The 25498-nt window shown below is 39.1% G+C and overlaps 2 protein-coding genes across 7 annotated transcripts in view; one reads left to right on the top strand and one right to left on the bottom strand.

The window, feature by feature from the left end:
* Nucleotides 1–11429: 11429 nt before the first annotated feature.
* Nucleotides 11430–15002, top strand: si:dkey-197i20.6 (gamma-interferon-inducible lysosomal thiol reductase). Its single transcript, XM_049587323.1, has 7 exons — nt 11430–11637; nt 12802–12990; nt 13070–13141; nt 13227–13316; nt 13448–13600; nt 13944–14012; nt 14750–15002. The coding sequence occupies exons 1-7, from the start codon at nt 11494–11496 to the stop codon at nt 14807–14809; spliced, it is 777 nt and encodes a 258-aa protein (XP_049443280.1). The 5' UTR covers nt 11430–11493; the 3' UTR covers nt 14810–15002.
* A 99-nt stretch (nt 15003–15101) lies between these two features.
* Nucleotides 15102–25498, bottom strand: part of LOC125895463 (cAMP-specific 3',5'-cyclic phosphodiesterase 4D-like) — a 130957-nt gene continuing 120560 nt past the window's right edge. For all 6 annotated transcript variants that reach the window (XM_049587318.1, XM_049587320.1, XM_049587317.1 and 3 more), the window contains 2 exons: nt 24739–24921; nt 15102–21422 (listed from right to left, as the gene is read on the bottom strand). In XM_049587318.1, the coding sequence (XP_049443275.1) occupies nt 20832–21422; nt 24739–24921 (774 nt within the window). In that variant the 3' untranslated portion in view covers nt 15102–20831. The remainder of the gene's footprint in view (nt 21423–24738; nt 24922–25498) is intronic.

The raw sequence follows: 25498 nt of genomic DNA, 5'->3' as shown, positions 1-25498 counted from the left end.
AGTTATGTGTAAGAAAAAGCGTATGTATGGATTTTGTGTGTACACATCCTTTATGCATCTGACCCCTGGTGATTAAAATTTACTTTAAGTTTTAATTATAAAAGATAATTAGAAAAACAAAGGCTCATAATTTTAGTGGTGTAGAATTTAGACAATTGTTAAATCTTAGCCATGACCTGAGGTGAAACTAAAGACACAGGAGCTGAAAATGTATCACTGATACATAGTATTTTAAAGGAGCAGTAAAGAAGTACATATGAAACTATCATTGCTTAAATTCTGCAGGCTTGTTAGTTAGCTTTGTTGGCTAACTAACGACTAGCTAACAAAGTATGATTCCAGCTATTGTGGACCAAATGTAGTATTTTACCATAAAATGTGACAAAATTATGATATTAGAATTCACTAGTTGGGTAAATGTTGGTACACAGCAGCAGAACATACCTGAGATGATTTTTTACTTTCTCTTTAAGAGTGAGGTATATTCAAAATGGTGATAAATATTATATTTTGAAGTTGAAGTTGTTTACATTTAAGGCCTAACCAGGAGCCTCGGGCCCCGGGTAGGTAACAGGGACTCCTCTGATCGTGCACTTTCTGAGCGGAAATGAAGTGGTGCTTATAGTGAGATACAGTGAATCATTTAAACTATTTTTATAGGTAAAAAAATACAGTAGTTATTAAATATGCAGTGTTAGGTTGGGCTGCCCACTGAAGTCATTGTATGTATTTCCTGTTTAATGGGTCACTTTAAATGCACTAGCGGTCATTAGTCAAACATGTGCTTGATGCTCGTTGCACACTTGAAGTTATCAGTTCTGTCAGACTGGTTATTGTCATGAAGGGAGCTGGAAACACTGTGTCCAAGTCCCACTTTGTGGCAGTGAAAAGGTGTAAATGTTTGATTTTGCATGCCATCTTTAACAAATTATCTAAGTATTATATGTATTACTGATTATAATATACGGCTGGATACTGTTTTGACACCGGCTCTGGTACTATAAGTTCACCACCAGCTATAAAAGATATGTTTTGTTACCTTTCTTTGATGGGTTAGCCGTATTCTGTGAAATCCTCAAGCTTTTTTTTTTTTTTTTGCTTTGTCTCCATCACTGGTGCTAAGCAGTCATTGCTGTAGTTTTCCTTAAACACACCTCTCCGAGATCACCTGTCAGTCATACTGTATGAGTGATACTGTGATATCCGCCCCGTCAAAGCAAACGGAAAAGCTTTCAGGTTGGGTGTGCTTTGTTGTGCTTGTGACCACATGAATCTGCGATATAGTGTTGCACAGTAGTAAAATGTAGAGTGTTGCGTTGCACAGGTTGTGGACAGAGCGTACCACAGCCACAAGATGGCGCTGCATACAGGATGTTCAACCTGTGTGACATTAATCTTTAAAGTGAAGAAGCAAATTTTGAAACTTTGATCAGCTGTTGATGCTGTTTTGTAATACACAGTGCTTATGGACAAGCAGTGATACACTCCTCTGTGTAGAAACAAGGTCTCTGTAACAGTGGTGTAGTCTAAAAGCAAATAGAGAGAATACTGTGAAGTTACGGGACACATGACTCACACCTGCTGACAGACTGTTGAGCTCTGTTCGCCTGAATCTCCGGCCTTACAGGGTGTTCATTAAAACTAGGCTTGGGTGGTATCTATTTTTTCATACCTACATATGTTCCTTAAATTTTACTGGCATGATGGTATATATGTGCGACGCTACCCCATCCTGACCAGCAACATTGCTTAACCTCACACAGTGTTAAGACTGGTAATATTCTTACACCTATTTTTCTTATTAAACAGAAAAATACAATTGTGCACCTTCCGAATTTAGTTTTCTCACTTTTACTGAACTAAGACTAGCTTAATTGTCTTGTTAACTTGTAGTAAAACACTTCATTCTGACTCCACAGAAAAAATAAAACTCCGTGCCTTGGTTAATCTTGTTAGTTATTTAGTGAGTTAGTCCACTGTTCCATTTAAGAGTAATGTTTGCCCTGGAAACGCTACGGTCTAGGTACCATGTCTGTAGGGTTACTTTTGGTTTCAAAGGTACCATACCAAAAGTGTTTGGTGGAGACGGGTCTTAATTTACCAGGTAACATGTGAAAATGTGCTGTTTTCCCCTGTGGTCTCTCTCTGCTGTTGCAGGCCATCTGTTTACAGTCCTGTAACGTTGTCCCCACCACTCGCAGTCGGCTCAGCTGCCTGTTGCATCAGTCTGACCTCATGTGGTGCATGATGTGCACTACGTCTGTATTACAGCCCCTCAAGTATTAAGTTAATAGAAATATGAGTGACCATGCTTTTTACGATACTGAAAATCATACCTTCGGGATTTCTAAACACCCTGGTGTAATACTGTGATACCACCCAGGCCTAATTGTAAAACAGTTTTTTCCTCTTAAAGTGAATTGTTCTACAGTAAACATGGGTGGATACACCTAAATTAATGCTATTACGTAAGGCATGATGGAGCGCACGTCTGGCATGTGGAACTAAAACATAGCCATCTGTCCCTTGTCATTTGGGGTTTGTTTTTCTCTCTCTTTCTTTGTACTTTTTGCACATTAAATAGATAAATTAAGTGTTAATGTTAGTCCATAACTTGAAATATAAATGTATGTTAATTTTGTGAATTCTCAGAAAAGAAAACTTTACATATCCCAGCTAATTTTGTAGCAGGAATTCAGAAAAGGTTATAGAGCTTATATGTGCACAAACACACAACATAGACTACACCACTGCTCTGTGGGGTTTAGATTTAAAGCATCGTATTTGCACATACGTATCTCATGTGAGGTGGATATACTTCAGCCATGTACATCCACCCTGCTACTGGAGCAGGTGGTGGTGCTAAACATGGATGAGTTGCTTATGAGATTGATCTGTCGTAGCACTGATAAAGCACTGATATGAGTTTTCAAAAGTTTTTTTTTTTCCATCTCTTTAATGAGCTGACCACTTAGTAGTAACTAGCTCTGTAATTTCAGACATCTTTATTTTGTTATTGTATCTGTGCAATTTGGTCTTTTTCTGTTGTCACCTTCTCTTTTTGTAACTTACCTGTTTTATCATTGTGCAAACAAAAATGACGTGAGAAATAACGAGAAACACATTTTAAAATGATTGATGTTTCTTAGGAGAATAACTGGTGTCTCATATTATGAAGTGTCTCATAATGTACTTTCAGCCACAATCATTGTTCTGTCCAACTAATTCTTCATAACCTACTATTACCTAATGCTTTAACAACCGTTACCATGATACATTTGCTGTTGTATAACAGAATTATACACAGCTATAAAAAATACTGTTATGTCAAAAGAAAAAAAACCTTAGGAGCAGATTAAAGTTTTACTTTTTCAATTACTGAGATATTAGCTAGCTTGGTAAGCTATCATTTAGCCTGTCACACTTTCAACATCATAAATGTTTGAGTCATTGAAAAGATAAATAAGTGATTGCCATTTTTATTTTTATTTTTAGACTTCTGTCTTCTTTATTTGACAGTTAACTAACACGTGCTCCATAAAACCTCCTATAGGGAATTTTAACCTGTTCAGATCCCCCCTGTCCCTTCCAATGGACATAACTGTTGTAGGATGTCTAGATCTAGATCTATGATTAGTGTCATCTGACTCCACCCAAATGCACAGACTAATGAACTGCAGTAGAGTCAAGTCAAGTAGACTCAAGGAAGGAAGTGCAAGTCATGTTTCGGTGTATAAATCATGTTGTTAAAGTACATAATTTGTGTTTAAACTGTTAAAAGTAACCATGAGATGTTGTATTACTTACACATGTCAAAAAAATCATATGAAATATTTATAGTTTTTAATCAGGATTTTTTGGAGCGTCACCGTCAAATAAATAGGGAAATACTGTTAAAAAATAAAATACAAATTACATAGGGAAAATACTGTATCAGCCTCTAATGCATCTTCTGGATTATGTTCACAGAATAATAATCTCAGGAGGATTTTTTGCTGTACTGTTTTCTGGAGATACTTACGAAATTGAGAATATTTTAGAGTCGTGATGAGGAATACAATATATATACACTGTGTTTTAAAGTAGCACTTAATCCATTAATATGAGTTAATTCTTCATGAAAAATAAATTGACTTGTGTTTGTTGTTGAAAAAAAGGCCTGTTAAGACCTATTGTCACTATTAATACTGTTAATAAAGGGTGGTCTCTGCATTCAGGTTCTCCATCCATTGGAACAGACAGAAACAATAACAAATAATAAAGTCTCCTCATTTGAAAACCAAAAAAAAGCTGATAATTTAAGAGTGCATTTAGAGTATTAAAAAAAAAACACAACACAATTTTATTTATATTTTTTTGTAACTAACAGGATTCTGAACGGGTTAAAATAAATTGGATTTTTTTTTTTTCCCCCTGAGCGAGCAACTCTTTAAAGTTGTGCTAGATGCCATGGATTTGTGGCATGGAAGATTGAATGAGCCTTACTAGTGTTTGCTTAAAAACGTTAACCTTGTTTATCAAAGTTGTGGGGTGTAATGGAATGATGAAGGTTTTAGTGGTAATATTGCAAGGTGTAATTCCTAGAGGGGGGATGTAAATTTTACACAGTTCTTTCTCCCTGGGATATGTTCATACTGGATGCAATTTACATCAGTTACGATGTTCACCAACAAGGCAGGAAGTGGTTAGCCACATAGGGCGAGACGTCGTGGATGTATAAGGAGAACTGGATAGAGTGTTGGAGGTGGGTTCTTGTTCATTTCTATGAAAGCTGCTTTGTGGGGCATGAAGCCAAAAAAATGACTTTGTCTTCTGAATCATTGAGCCAAAAAAGCAAGTGCACTATAAACTTTTCCCACCTAAGCAGCTAACTTACGGTTTAGTACTTCACTAATTTGAATGGGGATAAAATCATTAAATTGTGCAGCTCCAGACTTATGAAAATTTTATCAGACTGAATGGATCAAATCCCAATATTTCGGGAGGGGGTTTGTGATGCTCTTAAAAATTATCCATTGAATTATAGATGTGTATCTAACAATGCTGGTCTATGGGGAAATGCCTTTTTGGGCCCAAAAGCATCACATGACGGATGTGGAAGTTGTAATTCCACAGTTTGACCACTGTGTCAAATTGGCCTCAAAGCCCAACACTGTGCCTGGGGGCTTGAGGGAAGCACAGGGTGTGGGTTTTAAAGCTAGGAGAGTGGATGGGCATGTCACATGTTGGTTTTAATACTAGAGTTGAGAATTGAGTTCATAGTTTAGTTGGTATTTGATTTTTTTTGTACATTTAACTGAGACAATCTCTCCTCCAACCTTTATAAATTAGTTTTATTTGACTAACTTTAATTATAATGTATGGCTTGGCCTGGATATTGTGAAAATGTTTAATCAAAAACAGCTTGCACTAAATGTTCAGAAATGTCTGCAGTGAATGAAACTTTGAGTCTTTTGCAGAATTAATGGAGATCAATGGTCTGTGTGGTGAACAGGTTGTGTTTAGGTTTAAGGTATAGAGTTGACTGAAGGTAGTGGATATGTAGGTACAGTGTAAGAGATACAGGTGGGTTTGGTATGTGTTAGGCGTTATGTTGGAGACAGATTGAGTTCATAAAGTGTAGGAATGGTTATGTGTATTAAGGGTTTGGAGTGGTTATAGGAAGGGTTCAGAGGGAGGAGGTTGGTTAGTTAGGGATATTTGCGTTCACAAAGTGCTCGGCTCCACCAACTGTCTTCCATGCCATAAACATGGTGGGGTGTAGCAGTAAGATTAGTCAAACACTAACCACAACATTTTAGGTTCGTTTTCCATCTCAGCCTGAGTTAAATGGGAGGATCTTTATCACCTTTTTAAGATATTTAAAATCCAGGGACTTGACATATTTAGACAGGTTTTGTTTCACTTTGAGCTGTGCATATGATCAAATACCTCTACTTGTCTCTGCATCACAGTCAACGTAGTACTTGATGTTTCTGTAACTCTTATTTTTTCCGTTGTGGCTGTATGGACTCGTCTTTCTGCTTTGATCTAAAGCATTTAGCTGCCCTTTGTTGATAGCCTATTGCTGTGAGAAAATACTGTTATTATAAATGCTTAAATTTTACTGTATTGATTATGCAATAACATCCATTTTTTAATAGCTTGTGTTTCATTTAGAAGTCATATCTGAGGAAAATTGATGGTTTCAAACATTTTTTTGTTGATGTAAAACCTGACTTTACCCACTTCAGAACATCATTGTTCATGTATACACTTTTAGATCCCCAAATAAATTTGAGATGGTGGTTTAATTCATTGTTGTGAGTATTATTTGATAACCTGAGGACTTCAACACTTTTGGTTTGAGGTGGTCTGATCAAAAAACTCAGGCCTGGATTAACAAAGTATAAACCACTATATAGCACAAATACCATTTAGATAATAAGCCTAGAAAAAAACACTGCAAATATGGAAGACTGTACTATGGTACCACAACTTTGGCTTCACAAGTATCTCGCATATTCACTACACATAGATTTGCTACCTTTACTACTACCTTGGTCAGGTCTGTCTTGTAAAAGAGATTTCTAATCTCAGTGGGACTTCCTAGTTAAATAAAGGTAAAATAAAATAAATTAACTACATGTAGTTGAAATTCTGACAAAAGAAGCAACCAACCTCATTAGGACTTAACTCGTTAAAGAAAATAATTAAGGCATTTTCCAAGCTCACTGTAGATTTGAGATATGCCAGTTTCCTCTGGCCCTCGAATTTTTGGTGGCCAAATTTCAGAACTATTCCAGACACTTGATTTTTTTGACATTTTGGTAGCATATCTGTAAACCTGTCACCTTTAGTCAAACTGTAGCAGTTTCAGTAGTGCTGGACTGCTGGTGTCAGAGTCTCAAAACTCACTAAGTTTTAATGTCCTTGTCTGAAAATAACTAATAATTATTGTTGATGCATAATGACAAACTGTTGGATTACTGTTTCTTAATTAATGGGCTATTTGGGATTTTTGAGGTGATGCAAAAATGGGGTGCAACGGAGCATTTTGAATACTGATTTGGATGTAAATTCACATGGCAATAGTTGCGGATTCAAAGCATTCTTGTCAGCCCTACGTATAATGCAATGCAGTATCAAACAACATAGTTTACACCCTAGAATTAGACATTTACTGTTCATAGTAATGGTTTGAAATATCTACTTCAGCATCTTGAACAGCTGCCGCTACACGCACAACATCTTACAATCTCTAACCAAAGTCAAACAGCAATTACTCTGTCAGGTCAGATCAGATATAAAAAAAGAGTCACCTGGTTGAATGGCGCTGTCCAAAATTTAGCCATGTTTTCGTAAATCAAAAGATATTACATTTCCTGATGCAGCACAGAGGTCATCCAGTTTATTTTTCAATGCCCGTAAAATGGCTAACAGGACACTAGTTCAGCTGGTGCCACCACCATACAAAGCCAACCACAATAAGCACCACCAACACCACCAACACGACAGCCTAAATTTAGCACAAATTTAGCAAAGCTGACCGAGACGACCAAAGCACCCCTACCTACGTCATCAATGCTTTATGGCAAGATTTAATACAGTCCTCAGAGAGAACATCATCAGTGACCTCAATTTCATTTCTGAAACAACCTACCTTTACATCACTTTTGCACACCATTAACATAATGAAAATATTTTGCTTTAAACCATGTTTCATGCCTTTCAAGTTCAAACCCATTTATGAACTATGCAATGGTCTATCTTTTTCACACAAAGCAACAAACTTGGAAGAAGTGCATTTTACCTCAGATTCACAATCTTTTTCTGGCATTAACTCTTTCAGTAATTCCCTTAGATTGCTTGCTCTGTTTAACTGAGCCTTTTTGAGATTTGTAGCTTTTTCAATTTTTCATGAATTGCCTTGCTTCTTAGTTACCAGCTTTGGCCTATCTGGTTTGGTTTTTCCATCATCATCAGAGTCATCAGACAGTTGGCTGTCGTTCCAAGTAATTTGTGGTAGCCTCTGGAGCCTCAGCAGACAAGTCCAACAAATCATCACCCTTGTTCATTTTTGCTACTGCAACCAAGAAGGGAACTATACAAAATGTGTCAAATTTGAGGTGATATGCTCACCTTTTCACAAAAGCATGAAACTTGGTACATTTGTACAGCTTTGGGCCCTGAACATTTTAAAAAATGAAGCCGTCACAAAAATGCCTCATTGTGGCCATGGCGGCCATTTTACTGTCCATCATAACCGAATAATGCATTTTTCATCATATCTCTTGAACCAGATGCCAGTAAGGGCGTCTCTAATTACCATGGGGACCAATGAAACCTTTTACAGAAGCATTAAATTGAAAACATAGCTAGGATGGACTGGGTTGCCTTTAGAAGTGCTAACCACCATGGTCTCTATTCACTTAGGTCCATCCAACACCCATCTGTTGGACATGGCATATTAGGTGCCAGCTCAAGTGCTTGTCTCTAACAGTGTCCTCCTTGGTACACTGCGGCACCAGTGCATTCTTAGTTAGGGGGATTTGCCCCATTCCTCTTCCATTCTTTGTGAACAACTCAAGATGAGCTTCTGGTGAGATCGCAGAGAAGATGTTGGTGAAGATTCTCAGTCATCAAGGTCATGGTAATCGTAAGTGCTATATCATAGGCAGCTGGACTCGCTTGAGTTTCTTGAAGACGTTTCACCTCTCATCCTCCAGCAATCTTCACCAACATATTACTAAACAATTTAGGAAGAATGCCCTTTGACTGGTACAGGAATTCAGAAGCCTCACCCAACAATTAAAACTTTAGAAGGTTCTTGGATGAGAGGTGAAATGTATTCAAGAAACTCAAGCAAGTCCAGCTGTCTACAATATAGCACTTAAGATCATGGAGGAGGAATGTGAAGCGCTCCACTATGGAAATGACCTCCTTTGGAATGCAGTTTGGAGCCTTTGACAAAGTCATAAAGGACTCTGTAACCATGTATCAGCTTTCAAGGTATCCCATGCTGCTTTTATTCCCCTGGCTGTAAATAAAGATACTGTATCACAGCCAGTGAAGGCTTGGAACATAGGAAGGACCTTGGATTGGCAGTCTCATGGGCAGGTATGTGTCTGAAGTTCTTGCCAGTCCTATATGCCACCACTTGTGTAGGTCATTTCCACTTGCGCACCCAGTGGTGCACAAGAAACAGATCAGGTTACACCTCATATGCATGAAGAGGCATTAATACTCCACGTGGCGGATGATGCCACAAAAGCTAACCCTACACACTCTGGACACAGATGTTGTAGTCCTAGCCACAGCACGTGTGTCAGACCTGGACACTGGGGAGCCGTTAGTGGAATAAGGGACTGATGAGAACTTCAGATACATACCTGCCCATGAGACTGCAAAGTCTCTGCCAATCCAAGGCTCTTTCTGTGTTTCATGCCATCACCGGCAGTGGTACAGTGTCTGCATTTGCAGCCAGGAGAGAGTAGACAGCATGGTATATCTGGAATGCTGATGATACTTAAACAGAGACCTTCCTGACTGTCAAAGGCACACAGCATTCCAATGGAGGTCATTTCCAGTGTGGAGCACATCAAAATCCTCCTATATGATCTCACCAGAGGCAAACTCGACATCAGTCAAGCTCATCTTGAGTTGTTCTCAAAGAAGGGAAGAGGAATAGAGCAAATCCTCCCAACCACACTGGCACCGCACTGGTGCCGCAGTCTACCAAGAAGAATACTGTTGGGGACAAACACTTGAGGTCGGACCAAATCTTCAGTAGACTGAGGTTGGATGGACCCAAGTGAATGGAGACCATTGTGGCTAACTCTTCCACAGCTAAGCCAGTCCATCCTGAACCCTTAAGCTGTAGCTGCAAGAAAGGCTGCTGGAGCACTGTTAATGCAAAAAAGGATCCTCAAAGTGCACAGCTCTAGGTTGTTGAGGTCATACTGAATCTTGTCCTTTACAGTCATAATCTTGTCAGGGTTAATAAACAAAAGAATTAAGCTATTTAGACTCTACACAACATGTATGCTATAGACATGATATTATACAGTCTAGCCTTGTTTCTCAGACACTGATTTCCTTCTCATGTCACTGAATTCACCATTAACTATTCTGCTGAAAGGTTTATGATGTTGTAAATAGCATCACTGTAGTCACTGACCATTAAAACTTGGGGGCAGACATCACCTATTCTGTGTTAACATGTTTGGTTCAGGAGATATGATGAATATGATGAACAATACATGATTTGGTTAAACTAAATTGGCCGCCATGGCCACCATGAGGCATTTTTGTGATGGCTCCATTTCTATAAATGTTCAGGGCCCTAAACTGTACAAGCTTCATGGTTTTATGAAAAAGTAAGCATAATTTTTACACATTACGTGCACTAAAACTCAAAGTTTTATTTCCTTTTCAGCCACCACCAAGCATGGATTTACGCCCCCAAACTGTGTGTAAGTTGCACAAAGTCTAATGGATATTGTTTAGTTGTGCTAATCATACCTCCAGGAGGAATCAATGTTGATCGGCGTCCTGCTGAATCCAAAGCCCGTGGCGGTGCTGCTGGCCAAGGTGTGGTCCTTGTCCATGGGTCGTTGTCTTCACACTGGATAAGCCATAGTCAGCGTCCTTCATGTCCTCCCTCCCTGTACAGGAGCACCCCTCACCTATCAGGCAATGTGCGAGGATAGGTTTAAACCTTAATGAAAGCAATTTTTTCCAAACTATAGTGGCTGTCCATGAAGTCACTGGTGCTGCAGTGTCTGTGAAATGAACTGACGGGTGCAGCAGTCATCACCTGTTTCACAAAGCAAATGTTTACAAACGTTTACCTTTGCTCTTCTGACTTCATTTCTTGCTTACAAATATTTAAAACGTCTCCTGCATCCAGCTTAAACATCATCAACTCTCAGCTGTAGAGTGTCCAACCACATATCAGTTGTAGCCATGCTACCTGTAGGAGCACTGTATGCTTCACGGGCATCCAACACACCTGGCTGAATTACTTTCCTGTGTGTGAAATGCACACTCATTACAGGTGACTGCCGCCCAGTGTACAAAATATGTATTACAGCAAAATAAGCACACCAGGAAAACACGTGGCTCCTCCATGACCGTCACTTTTCAGTTTAATTAGAAATAAGTCTAGGTGTGTAAACCGTGTTATACGCATGTGTCACCACTAGGGGGAGGCAAACCACCACAGTAAAAGCCAAGTATTTCAAGTGGAGGTTGTCACATCACTAAATCTTTTTTTCTTGTATATTTGTCACTGATATCAAGACAAAAGTTTGAACCATTAAACTGCTGCAATAAATCCCAGTTTTCCTCTTCACGGAGCCGGAAGTAAGAGTTTTCCGAGGATCCCTGAAGGCAGCAGCAGTCAATCACACCTGGCGTTAATCAGCTGATGATTGGGCGGCTCTAAGGAGGAGCAGCTTCAGTCCTCCCTCCTCGGTGACTGCAGTGTGTGGTGAACTCCTCATACCAAACATGAAGCTGTCAGGACTGCTGCCTGTGTTTCTCCTCCTGTGGGCCGACCGGAGCAGCTCCGGGATCCAGTCCCACCCCAAACCGTCCTGCCGGTACCCGCCGTCTCAGTGGTGTCGGTCCCTGGAGATAGCGATAGCATGCAATGTGAGTGGAGTCTGTTTACAGAGGTCTGTTTTTATTGTTTGCCAATATGGGGTCACAGCAGAAAATGCTCCAATATTCACAAACAGTAATCATTATTAATATTATTATTATTATTATTAGATAATAATGTGGACGCATAAGAAATGCAACAATAGCTACAAACGTTTTTCTCTCAGTGGTTAAGAGGCTATATGAATAAATAATCTATGAAATTCTCTCACAAAAGAGGGGAAAAAATCACCCAAATACTGAAAGATATTTTTGTTTAATTTTATTATTTGTTAATTATATTTTATTCTTTTTATTGATTTTACTGATGGAATTACAGGCTTTTAGAAAATTTATGACAGTCCTCTCATGTGCTTACATGTTAACAGCTGAAATACCAAGCAGTTTTTTTCCCGTTTGTATGAGGAAAGAGTAAATTCTCTAAAAATGCTGATTGTTATTATATTTTAATAACTTTAATTTTAGTGTTATCAGTGAGTATTGTTGTCCCAAACATGAGAAAAAAAAAAGTCAGAGTCTGTGTTTAAATGAGAGTCATGCTTCAGAAATTGAACACCAGTGGTTCTTCATGTGACCGACTGGGTCAAAGCACACAAACACTTAATCAGTTTAAAGTTGAGCAGAAGAAAAAAAGAAAAAACAGGAATTTGGTTTTCTTTGATTCTTGACATACAGACTTTGTTGTCTGTTTATACTAATAAAAATATAAATACCATTAATAAAATGCCCATTGGCAAGACATCAGAGGCAACAGTGACATTTGATGCCTCTATGCACAGTAAACAATGAAATGAGAAGAAGAAAAGCAAGCAGGTGCTGTATTAGTCTTTAAATATTTTAGTTATGAAATCATCTTTTTGTTTTTAACTAAACAGTTGAATTAATTCTCCCCTCTGGTTTTAAAACAGGATCTTGTCTGCTCTCACCACCTTATCCGCTGTTTCTTCTTCTGCATACCGTTTGCTTTCAGGAATATTTTTATTGACCTGGCAGAATGTGCTGCATGTTATTGTCACCAAACTGGAAAAGAGATTCAAATGCTCAAGATGATGCCTTTTGCTTAGCTCACTACCACCTCTTTTATAAACTTATACATAAACATAATGTGACACTTTCCAGAAACCAAAGTTGCTGTGTCATATATTCATCCTGCAGGTTCAGAAGCAATGTATGGAAGTGAATGCTACCAGATCCTACCAAGCTGTTCCTCCAGTATCTGTCACTCTGTACTATGAGAGTCTGTGTCCGGCCTGCAGAGTCTTCATCACCCAGCAGCTCTTCCCCACCTGGATGATGCTGCAGGACATTATGACCGTCACTCTGGTCCCCTACGGGAACGCTAAGGTACACTGATCCTTATCCTCTGTTAATATATTAACTAACTATCATCACATGCCTCTGAAAGTTGACTCTCCTCTTGTAGGAGCTTCCTTCAGCCAACTCTCCCTTCACCTGTCAGCATGGAGAGCCTGAATGCAGAGGAAACATGATCGAGGTTTGAATGTATCCTAACGTGCATTGCTGCTCTGCCACATTTCATTCAATACAACACAATGACTTTAGATTGATCTGCTCCTTAGGCCTGTATCATCCATTTAACTGGACATACAGCATTTCAGATCATCTACTGCATGGAGTCGGCTGTAGATGTTCTCAACGCAGCCCAGCCTGTGAGTATCCACAAAATAAACTGAGGCTTTGCACAAAACGCAGTAGGGAGTGACGGGAAGGGATTTTAAAACATGTAAAATCCCTAAAGACTTTTGCTTAATCTAATGTGTTGCTGATGCTGTTGTCTCAGTGTCTCCAGCTGTACGCGCCCTCCGTCACCTGGTTGAGTGTCGACTCCTGTGTGAGGGGAAGTCTGGGTCACCAGCTGATGCACGCCAACGCTGTCATGACCAGAGCGCTGAACCCCCCCCACACACATGTCCCCTGGGTCACCTTCAATGGGGTAAAACACTATGCACAGTTTTAATTCTAAAAATATTCCTCTGGACCCAGTTATGTCATTTATTGAGCTGTTGATGAGTTAAAATGTGTAAAGTTGAATAATTAATAAGGAACTCAAATCATAAAATACTAAATGTCCTTCATGATATTATGAGGTCAAATAATTATCTAATGGAAGTCTAAGATTCATGATGGATGGATGTAGTTTGGGATAATACTGTGCACCACCTCTGGATTTTTGCCTGTAGTTGGAGAGCTGCTGCTGATGCTCTTAAAAATTGATGTGTAATGAGGACGAAAAGTTGTAACCGAATTAAAGATCATCAGCTGTATGTGTGTTTCAGGAATACACAGAGGAGAATGAGGACAAGGCGATGTCGTCCCTTTTCAGTTCTGTTTGCCAACTCTACAAGGTGAGGACTTGTTTGGTTTTAGTTTTGTTTCCAGCTACTGTGACTCTACACATGGGATATTTAAGTAAAATACATGTTTAGAAATACATGTAAAGAAGATTGGGGAATCTTCTCACAGAGTGAAAATGAAAAAGAAGCCAAAGATATTTTCATTTTATTTATTCAATTTTTTTCAGATTTTTTTCTTTTTCTTGCTACTACGTCTTTCCATTTTATTTTATTTTTTTTATCTGTATTATCAGTTTATTTTTATTATTATTATTATTATTATTATTATTATTATTATTATTATGTCTAAATCTATAGTGGTACTTTTTTTCTGCACTGTGTTTAACTATTTATTTTCTTGCTTTTAGCTATTGTTTTTAATGTATTTCTCTTGTAAAGCACATTGAATTGCCTTGTGTATGAATGGTGCTATATTAATAAAATTGCCATGCCTTACTTTTTGTATATTTACCTGTCTGTAAATTGGCATTGAAACATAGACTCTGATTCATGTCGGCCCTGAAAATGTCAAACAAAACTGTGGGTGAAAAAAAGAAGCCAGAGTGAAGGAGGGAAAATGAGTACTTTAAAAATATTAAACATTTATTCTATATATTTGACCATTACTGTTCACCCTGACAGTATGTCCCAGTATTAACATACAGATAGTGTTTGTTACTATATTTGACAGTTATAATCTAGGAGTGTCAGATGTGTGAAATGTGTGTGTAACTGTGTGGTGTCTTCAGGGTGTGAAGCCTCCAGCCTGCACAGGAGCTCCGGTCAGACTGAACAGAGGCTTCTGCTGAACTCGACAAAACCAACTTCAACATGTGTGAAAACAGTAAATCATAACCTACATAATGTACCAAATAACAGCATAAAAAACATGTTAACATATATTTAGTTTGTAGTTTATAACAACAGTGTGGATGTGGAATATTATTATTATTATTTTTTTTTTTTTTTTTAAAGGGGCCTCTTGGGATTTGATTGTAAATTGTAATAAATCTGTCTTATACCTATTGTAGTGCTTAATTAATTATTTCTGTGAAGATTCTGTGTCAATGTCATCAATTAAGAAACAAAACAACCAGTCTGTTAAATTTCCATATTATTTATTGGCATTTTCCACTTGAAACACCCTGAACTCCCGAGAGTCTTTTGGCTTAGAATGAGAAACAAAAATATAGTTTTTATTTTCTTTGACAAAAACATTGGAGTGGCAGGCGTACACTTGTAAAGCATACTTGATTTTTAGGCTCCAGAACATAAACTCAAAAGTCCTGTGTTACAGTACTTTGTCCGGACAGACATGTTTGGAGAATAAATATCTTATAGAAGTTTGCACGACACAGAGGCTGAGGAAACGGCATGAACATTAATGGTGGCAGTATCAGCGCGACACAATAACGGAGAAGGAGCAGCAACTCTCCTGCTCATCAACACATTTAACACTGTATGGCACCGATGTCTTCTTGTAAGGGGCCATGCTGCTGTGTTTTAACATGCCGATGTGAATGCCTCCAAACTGAGCTACATTCAGCTGACTGGAAACTGAAATCAGGTGTCATTACATGTTTCAAATCCACAGTAATCCCACATGATGAAAATGCAGTGCTGATTTGTATGTTAAGCATTTTTTTCACATGAATGTGACATGTTTTCTTCATTCAACATGAAGGAATTTTTATAATGAGGACTTCAAATGATTGATTTGTACTTGACTTTATGTTGTGCATTGTTTTCCTGTTCAGCCATGGTGACTGTCACTGCTTCAGTGTGTTCAATACTAACAGGAAAAATTAAAACTCATCAGTTCCTGTGTTGCAGGAGAGCTAACATACAGCTGCTGTGTTAAAGCCATCACACAGAGGGAGGCATGTAATGTAATTTAGATGACTTCCATGATATAAACTGTATTAAGAACATACTTCCTAAAGACAGAAGTTTCACATAAATCTTCAGAATCAGAGGTTTTAAAAGAGGAAGAATAGTTTTCTTTGTCCTTCATCATTTTTGAATAACAGCAGCTTCATATTTCAAAATATTATACAAAGTGCTGACTTCTAACTGTTTCCTTTATCTACTGCAGTTAAAGTAAATGTGCTTTTTAACCAGCGTTTAACAGGTACTGTACCTGCATACCTCAGACTTGAGGTTTATACTGAGCACACTATTAAATATTAGATACATTTGGTACCAAGACCCAAAACTAGGAAAGGAAGAGGAAGCTACGTGGATGATTGCAGAGCAACTTTTCAGAAAGGATGCAACCTTCATTACTGCGCAAGTCTTTCATGTATAAAAACAAACAAACAAAAAAAGATTTATTAAATAAAAAGCCACAAGGATCAGAAAACAAAAAGCCTTTTCTTTCATTTCTTGTGTGCAAGTGTAAACTTTGGCCTGTCGATGAGGCGAGGTCCGTGAGTAATCAGAACATCCAAACGCTCTGGCATTTTCATCATGGAGTTTTAAGGGGTTTTGACACTGGAAGCTAAGTAAAGTGTGTAACCAGCAAAACATGAAAACGACATTATTCTTTTTATGTGTAGCTTGATTTCTCTTTTGATATTTTCTTTTAGAATATGTGTAAGGACAGAAGCAGAATATTGCTGCTGTAATAAGAAATTTAAGATTCATATGTACTCTGATTCTTTGAGAGCAGTCTCCTTGCTTCTTCTAGTTTTCCAGAAATGTAGCTGAAACACCACGTTGAGGCTCGGCATGTTAAAAACAGCACAATGGTCCTTTAACACTAGGCTCCAGCCGCTCCCATCACATGTAAGGCTGATCGATAAAGCTTACTAGCTGAGTTAATGAAATACTGTTAGACTAGTGTTTTCTACGACTGCCGGACCAGGAAGTGCATCATCTCTTCGTGTAGTGCTCGTTTGCTTCCTGGTCTCTCTACCTCAGTGATGGCGACAAACACTGCTCTAGACTGAACATGGACTCCTGAAAACTACACACACATTCTCGAGTCTCAGCTATCTGATTAAGGAAAGGGCTGAACGAACTGATCGTGAGCTGCACAAAAATCTAATAAACGGTCTGCTTTAAATACTGTTAACATGTATCATTCGTAAAAACTAACACTATAAAGTCAATGACTTTGATACAATCATCAGGTTAAAATCTCTAGTGTAAAAATGTACAGCATCGTAGGCTGGCAGGTGTTGGTGTGTTTTAAACACTTATGGCACACAGTTATCCCAGTCGATCTATCAAATAAGACTGATAACCTGATGGAACACAATCTAGTTTGTTTGATCCGATTCATTCCTGTCAGCACCTTCCGATCTCTACATCAGATCCTGTCGGCAGGGCGGGACAGTAACACCACGGTGACTGATTGGAATTATAAGATCCCTACAGAAAACATTTAAAATAGCAGACAGGCCTTTAACTCGGGCTAATGTTTAACTTCTGTGTGAAATGTTCAAGAAAAGGAACAATCATTCACTTGAGGTTTGAGTACTGAAGTGCTTTTCTAGCTCACATAATTTTAACTTGTAGGTGAGGAAATAATGACAGGTCCCGATTAAAGGATAAATGTGGTGCCATTACATATTTTCCTTATTGAGCCCATGAAAAGACAAAAACCCACGATGAACTGATCAAACTACTAAATACTGACTGTGTAGCAGCTTATCTGTGCCATAGAACTCCACTGTTGTGCAAAAAAACACACCAGTGAGCCACAATATTGCACTAAGAGACTCCTTCATTATGAACGCGTGCACTGTAGTCTGGTTTGGATTTACCCAACATACAACTAAGGTGTGTTAATGTGTGAATTACTGCTGATTGGGTCATGTTTGCTAAAAAGTAAAATTCCCTTTTAAAAAAATGAAAATAAATATATTTGTGACCCATTTTAAATGATTTACATCCCTGGAGGAACAATAATATTTGGGTTGAGACCACAGATGGAAATGAGAAGTCGTAAATATATTGAGAGACGGTTTTGGTCTTTTCATGGGATCTGTTGACAACAGGAAAAATATATAAGTACACCTGCAATATCCTTAAAGCTTTTAGGAAGAAGAGCAGGCTTTTATCAATTTGTAGGTGAGGCTATGTATGAGCATAACTGGGACCACTTATCAATTCAAGTTCCAAAACACTGAGTAGTGGATACAAAAGCAGAGGCATCAAGACTCCGAAAAAGACTTTTCAGATTCAGAAAGGCTGCTGTTTTTTGTCAGGAAGATTCCCAGTATCGAGCTTCAGATGTTTTCAGAGAACAATGCAGTTTTAAGTTTGCCTTAAAGAGAGAGATGCAGTCCAGGTGAATTTGTTGGTTGCACCTGTATTTGGTAATAAAGGGGCAGTCAGTTTGCACAGAGCTCTTTTCTAAGGCTGTAACTAATGCTTTGTTTCATTATCAATTAATCTGCCCGTTATTTTGTTGATTTATCATCTTGTAAATAAAATGTCAGAAAGTAACTAAACACCTACCTTTAAAGCACACCATGATTTTGCCAAGGAGGACACGCTCCTAGATCAACTTCCCTCATAGAACTCCAGGGCCAAGATTATCCCTTTATGCTTTTTCAGAGCTAAGCTAGTTTCCCAAAGTGAAGTTAATACAATTAAATAAAATCCTCAGCAACACTGAACAAAAACCTTAAGCTATTCTAGGGCTAGTGAGTTAGCTTGCTAACTAGGTAGGCTAAACTAACAAGTAAGCTTGCCAATAGGCTTGAATGTTAGTGAGTTAGCTTGCTCAGTAGGTAGGCTATGCTACCAAGTAAGCTGTTGACTAACAAAGAATAACGATAATGGTATTTTGTGGTTCACATATTTTCCCTCCTTTTTTCCATGTTGATCCTGGATAGATTTGGTTAAGTTTATCCAGGACCATCGTCATCATCATAATGGCAATCTTGCAAAAAGTTTTGAATAGGCTTTTTAAAAGGAGGGAAAATGTGTCCTTTACAGGTCTTTGCAACTGCAAAATGCTTTTATCTTTCCTTTTAATGTCAATGAACAATATTTTAGCCTGTTGTCAAGTTTACTCATTAGCATAGCCTACCTAATTAACAAGCTAACTCGCTAACCCTGCAGTAGCTTACAAGGTTTTTCTTCAATGTTACTGAGGATTTTGTTCAATTGTACTAACTTCGATTTGGAAAACAAGGTTTGCTCTGAAGAAGCACAAAGGAATTTTGAAAGAAGCACAGGAGCAGCACACTGATGATGTCAGAGGGCTGTGATTGGTTGATCGCAATGTTGGTCTAGAAATGTCATGAGGGATGCTGATCCAGGAGCATGTCCTGACTGGCAAAATCACTGCCTGCCATTGGCTAATGTCCAAGAGCCAAAGGTGATGTCTTCAGTTGGTTTGTTTTATCCGACCATTAGCCCATAAATCCAAAGCTATTTGGTGTATTGTCATCTATGACAAAGAAAAGCATCAAATTCTCACATTTATGAAGCATAAAACCAGCAAATGCTTGGCCAAAATGATTATTTGAATGTCAGAATAGTTGCCAATTAATTTTCTGTTAATCAACTAACTGATAAACAACTAATCGCTGCAGCTCAACTCAAATAAAGCTTCTCATAAAACAGAAGGAGTCTTACAATTCCAAAATTATCAGACCACCAGAAGGTTGTCAAAGTTGTTGTTGGCTAAATTAGTTCGTGAAATTCTGAATCAACCAACCAGTGCGTGTTCCTGCCCCGCCTACTGGTACCTGGAGTCAGACGTCCTGTGCTGTGTCTGTGTGATCAGTAGGCCTACAGTGGATGAAGCCCTTTGTGTGACTGAATAGAAGAGCTGAAGGGCAGAGACGGTAAAGTGCTACTGCGGACCGGAGGCACCCTGATAAAAAATGCTTTTCAAGCACATAAACACAGACAAGACCAGCAACTGTACAACAAACAACTGTTCAAAACCCTAAAACAATGACACCATTTAAAATCATCTCAGGTAAAAAAATAAAGCCCAGACTAATTATACAGGTGGTGTCTTTTTTCACTTTCAACAGGTGAGACTGTGGCGCAGTCTTCTTCAGTGTTCAATCTCTGTGGTGCTACAAGCTGGTTTAAATATATATTATTTGATTGCTTCAGTTGCCAAATTTTCTATTAAAGGGTTTTAATCAAATGTAGAGACACGCAGGTCGAACAAAGTCTCAGTTGTCTCTGGTTTGGAGGTAAATCAAACAGGAAAGACAGTTTGGGGTGGAGGGTCAGGTCAGGGGTACCCACTACATCTGTGCTACATTAGATTTATGTTTCTCTTCATACCCTGAGGTTTAGGTCCATCGCTTCTCTCTCATCTACATCTTGTATTTGGTAAAATGATTCATCTCTCACATCATTCTCAAAAAAAGAAATCATACTCACTTATTCCCACCGGACTCAGTAATTTCATATCCTAAAATTAAAACTATGGTGCAAAATAATTTCCAAAACCCTGTCGGACCACCATGATCTTCATTCTCATGTCTGAATGTCACAAAAAGTTTTTGTTTGGAGGAAGACATTTCCTTTACCTTTTGTTCTTGTTAGAGTATCACTTTTCTTCCCAGTTAAAATGCAGCGGTCTTTGTCTGGGACACTCCGAACTGAAGCTACAACAAAGCAGGACGGGACATAAAGGCCGATCAGGCACCCAAAGGTGGCTGAAATGATTCTTCTCTTTAAAATAGAAAATAAAACAGAGGCAAACGTCCCTCTGTTCTCCAGAGCGGGTGTCTCCAGTGTAAAGGGACTGTAGTGATTTTACAGACTTTATTGGTAAAGGCCTGCCCTGCCTCCGTCTCTCCACATCCAGCGCTCATGTCTCTCAGGCGGGGCAGGTTGTGCTGGTTGTTACGTGCCCATACGCAGACACGCCACCCCGTCGCCCTCCTGGCTCAGTTCTCTGTCCCTGTTGGCGCCCTCCCGTCCCGGGGAGGCCAGCGTCCTGTGGGGGCTCCGCACCGACATGGCAGCCAGATTCAGGGTCCGAGACGGGTGAGGCGAGGGGGGACGGTACCTGCTGCTGCTGCTGCGGGGGTCTGGGGACAAAGAGGGGGAGGAGGAGTCCCGCTGCCGCTCCCCACCTGAGTGGGAATCCTCCTCAAGGGGACTCTCCAGGTCAGAATCCAACTCCTCCTCATCCTCCTCCTCTTCCTCCAGAGTGAGTTCAAACTGGAACTTGTCCCCTCCTCCTCCTCCTCCTCCTCCTCCTCCTCCTCCTCCTCCTGAAGGGACGGCCCCTCCTGCTCCCACAGCTGCTCCTCCTGGCATCACCTCCGCATGGTGCTCCTCGGGGCTGGAGGGCGACGGGCTGCGGGGGATCATGCTCTGGTACCACTCCCTGTTGTCCTCCAGCGTGTCCAGGATGTCCTGGGCGTCCGGGTGCACCAAGTCGGCCCATGTCTCCCACAGAGGGTGGACTACGTAGTCGATAAAGCCCACCTAGTCACAGAAATAATTTTAATAACACACAAATAAGACAGGGATAAAATATGTCAAACAAAACAAAAAGACAAATTAGTGCATACAGTAAAGCTTGTTTAGTGAAGACGAAGGTTGCTAAGATGCTGTTTAGGGACATTTTGGATGAATACCAGCACTGTGTGTGTTGGGACTGAAACATGTCAGTGTGACAGAGATGGTGTTTAGACTGTAGACATATCAAATTTGTTTTTTTAAATTCAGTTTTAACTGCTTTTAAGTGTCCATGGACGACCCTAACATGCAAATCAAATAAACTGGTGACCTTAAGTGTGTGGTCTCTATAACACAGGTAATATAGTTGCTCAGATTTGTGTGTTAAATTATCTGAGGTCGCTGATGACACAGGCATGCATATGTACACTTCCATGAAACTAAAACAATAGGCTTCAGGTTACAAAGAGGAAAAATGAACATGTTGCTCTTTTTAACACCCAGGATGTGATTTCAGTGACCTTTTCCAATGCATCGCAGATATCAGACTTACGATGGTGAAGAATTTTTTCAGCTTAATCACAACAAAACAGAGATTCTGTTAGTAGGACCAAAGGCTGAGGAATGAAATTCAATCTTTGTTAACTCCCCTGTCTGTAAAACCACGTGAGCATGTCAAAGCGGAAAGAAGAAGAAAATCCGCACACTGAATTAGAGCTCCCAGTAAGTTTGTAATGACTAAAAAACCAACATTTCGACCCAAATGGTCTTCCTGGGTCTTTCTTCCCAGAGAATACAGATATGCAAAATAAACAAATTGTTATTGGGGAAACACATAATACAAAAGAGACAACTTTACTATTAGACAAGAAACTTTTTAGAATATTTTAGTAAATATTTTAAGATTTTTTATAATTTTGTAGAAAGAAACAAAACAAACAAACATGGGATTATAGTTTTTTTTTAAAAAAAAGGAGTACAGTTTTAAACAGGAACACTGCACGGAGAATAACAACACCAAATACCAGTTCACAAAAAGGGCCTAATGTCAAAATCCTCATTAAGACCATTGGGTGACATGGTATTGAGAAAGAAGATCCAGTAGGTCTCCCTTTGAAGGAGTCTTCTTTCAATATCACCACCCCTACGTTGTTTTTTAACCCTCTCCACTCCTAGATAGCGCAGAGCACTGACACTGTGGCCTGCTTTTTTAAAATGGGCCGCAACAGGGCTGTGCTCGTCGCCTAATCTGATCTTGCTCCTGTGTTCACTGATTCTGGTACGTAATTCCCTGGATGTTTTCCCAATATACGTAAGGCTGCATGGGCAACGGATCATGTAAATCACATGTGTGGTACTGCATGTGATGGTCCCACGAATAGAAATGTTGCGACCTGTGTGTGGATGGGTAAAAGTCTTGCACCTCTGCGTGTAGACGCATTGGGAGCAGCCCCCACATTTGTAGTTACCATCTGGTAGACTGAGAGGTTTTGGTGTGTTTTGGGGGCTGATGTCAGATCTAACCAGGCTGTCCCTGAGGTTGTTTGGACGTTTAAACACTAGTTTGGGTGGTTCAGTGAACACATGCTTGAGTTTAGGGTCTGAGTTTACAATGTGCCAGTGTTTTTGGATTGTCTCCCTAAACTTAGCACCAAGGGGGGAGTATCTGACACAGCACAAAGCAGAGTTATAAGGGGTGCGCCTTTTTTCTAGGTTGGAGGCAGGTTGGAAGAAGAAAAACACTGGCACATATTCTAAAAAGCTTCTTGTCTAATAGTAAAGTTGTCTCTTTTGTATTATGTGTTTCCCCAATAACAATTTGTTTATTTTGCATGTCTGTATTCTCTGCACTTATTGATATGCAAATCCTTTGTGCATACTAAGTAGCCATCATATGCCTATATATGGCTCACTTGAATGACTGTCTGATTGTTTGATTGACAGATGACATGGGTGGGATGACACCTGGCTCTTAGCCTATATGAATACCTGCCACCTGCCTTTTCATTCATTCCTTTGAAGTTGCCTGAGGAAGACCATTTGGGTCGAAACGTTGGTTTTTTAGTCATTACAAACTTACTGGGAGCTCTAATTCAGTATGCAGATTTTGTTCTTCTTTCTGCATGGACCCCTATTATCCAGCACCTGACCTAAAGCAGGATTGGATGTGCGTACAACTACTCTGTCTTCTGAGCATGTCAAAGTGAGCATGACTGTGGTGTGGGTGATATTAGATGCTGATCTTAACTTCCAGAAACGCAACTAAAAGGTCTGACCACATAACTCCTATTTTATCTTCTCTACACTGGCTCCCAGTAAAAACAAAAAAATGATTTTAAAATACTTCTTATTGTTTTTAATTCTTAATGGTTTAGCTCCATCCTATGTTGTGGACATGCTCACAGATTACACACCAGAGAGATCCCTTAGATCATCAAATAAAGGTCGAGTCACTGTACCTAGAATGACCTCTCAATCAGCTCATGGTGCTTTCAGTCATTATGGTCCTACTCTCTGGAATTCTCCTCCACATGAACTATAGTACAGAAGTTTTTAGTTAGGTTTTTAAGTGTATTTTGATTTGATTTAGGAATTAGAATTGTTATTACATCACCTTTTTTTTAAGAATAATGGGGTTAATAATAATAATAATAATAATAATAATACCTTCTTATTTTGTTTTTTTTTGTCATGTCGTGCTTGTTCTGATATTTTATGTTTGTCGTGTATGATGAATCTTAAGCACACTGAGTTTACGCTTGTTGTATGAAATGTGCTATATAAATAAAATTGACTTGACTTGACTTCGGTGCTACATGTCTAGTGAGAGCGCTGCAAAGGATCATTTTAAAATGATGCTGAATTTTTGGAGACACATCTGTGTTTAGAGTCAGATTTTGAAGGACATTAATGTGTGTCCGCAGTCTGGACTTGATAAAAGTAATTTAATTTAAATGTATGGAATATTTTTTACTGTATCTATTACAAAATAATAATCTGCCAAAAACAAAAAATATGCACTGTGTGTGTAATAAAATGCTGATGTAATGTTTGATAAACAAGCAACCAATACTGATAGTCTGCAGCAGCAAGATGGCAAACAGCATGCTGGCCAGAAAACACAGAATTTGGGCACATTTTAAAACAATTACTTTAATTGAATAATCACAGGATAATGATTATGTAATTCATGACAAATATGATGGACACAGTAATGTTTACCTGTAATCATTAGATTACTTAAAGTTTTGCCTCTGATGTTAACCTGAAGGCTGAAACTAACTTTAAACTCCTTGAACTTTCTATTTTATTCTCAACATCCATGTGTGTCAGTGGGTGTTACCTGGGTCTTCTCTATGGAGGCGTTGTGTTTGTCACACATGGGACTGATCTCCATGCCCTTGTCCCGTTCTCGGTCTCCCTGGGTGAAGAACTCCACCATGATGCGGTCCGTCCACTGGCGGTAAAGCTCCAGTGGTTTGGTTGGGTTGCTTAGGTCGGCACAGTGGACCATGTTCTGCAGAACCTGGAGGAGACACGCTGAGTCAGACCCTGCTGGTGTGTCATGTTTTCAAAACCTCACCGACAATTACTCAGAAAAAGCAGCTGTCATAACTTAAGAAAGGTAACTAGCTTTCCTTACATTTAATATGTAGATATATTTTAACTCTACAACGATACACAGATACAGATGCAATAACCACTGTTAGTCCAGCAGGTGGCAGCAGTTTCACACCAACTCCCCAGCGAACATAGGAACTGTTCAGTTTGCTGCGACTGAAGGTTTGAGTGGAAACATGCTGCTGCCAGAGTCTGAGACTCTACTGCTCAGTGTTTACTGCTCACTATCATTATGGCGACAGATTATTGATCCATTTCTAAAATCTGACACAATTCACTGAGACTGCAACATGAAACCACAAAGTCTGTGCTGCTGATCATACTGTTTATACTGGATTATATGTGTAATATGTAGAGTCATAATGCTGATGATCAGTTACTTGTATTATGGTTGTATACTAGTAAGCAGGTCATACACTGTATAATTACTGTACAGTATAAATAGCTATATATTCCATTGTCTGTATGGTATGTCTACAGCA

This window comes from Epinephelus fuscoguttatus, linkage group LG10 (assembly GCF_011397635.1).
Source record: "Epinephelus fuscoguttatus linkage group LG10, E.fuscoguttatus.final_Chr_v1".
Taxonomy (NCBI): domain Eukaryota; kingdom Metazoa; phylum Chordata; class Actinopteri; order Perciformes; family Serranidae; genus Epinephelus; species Epinephelus fuscoguttatus.
This window is presented reverse-complemented; position numbering and strand designations above follow the sequence as displayed.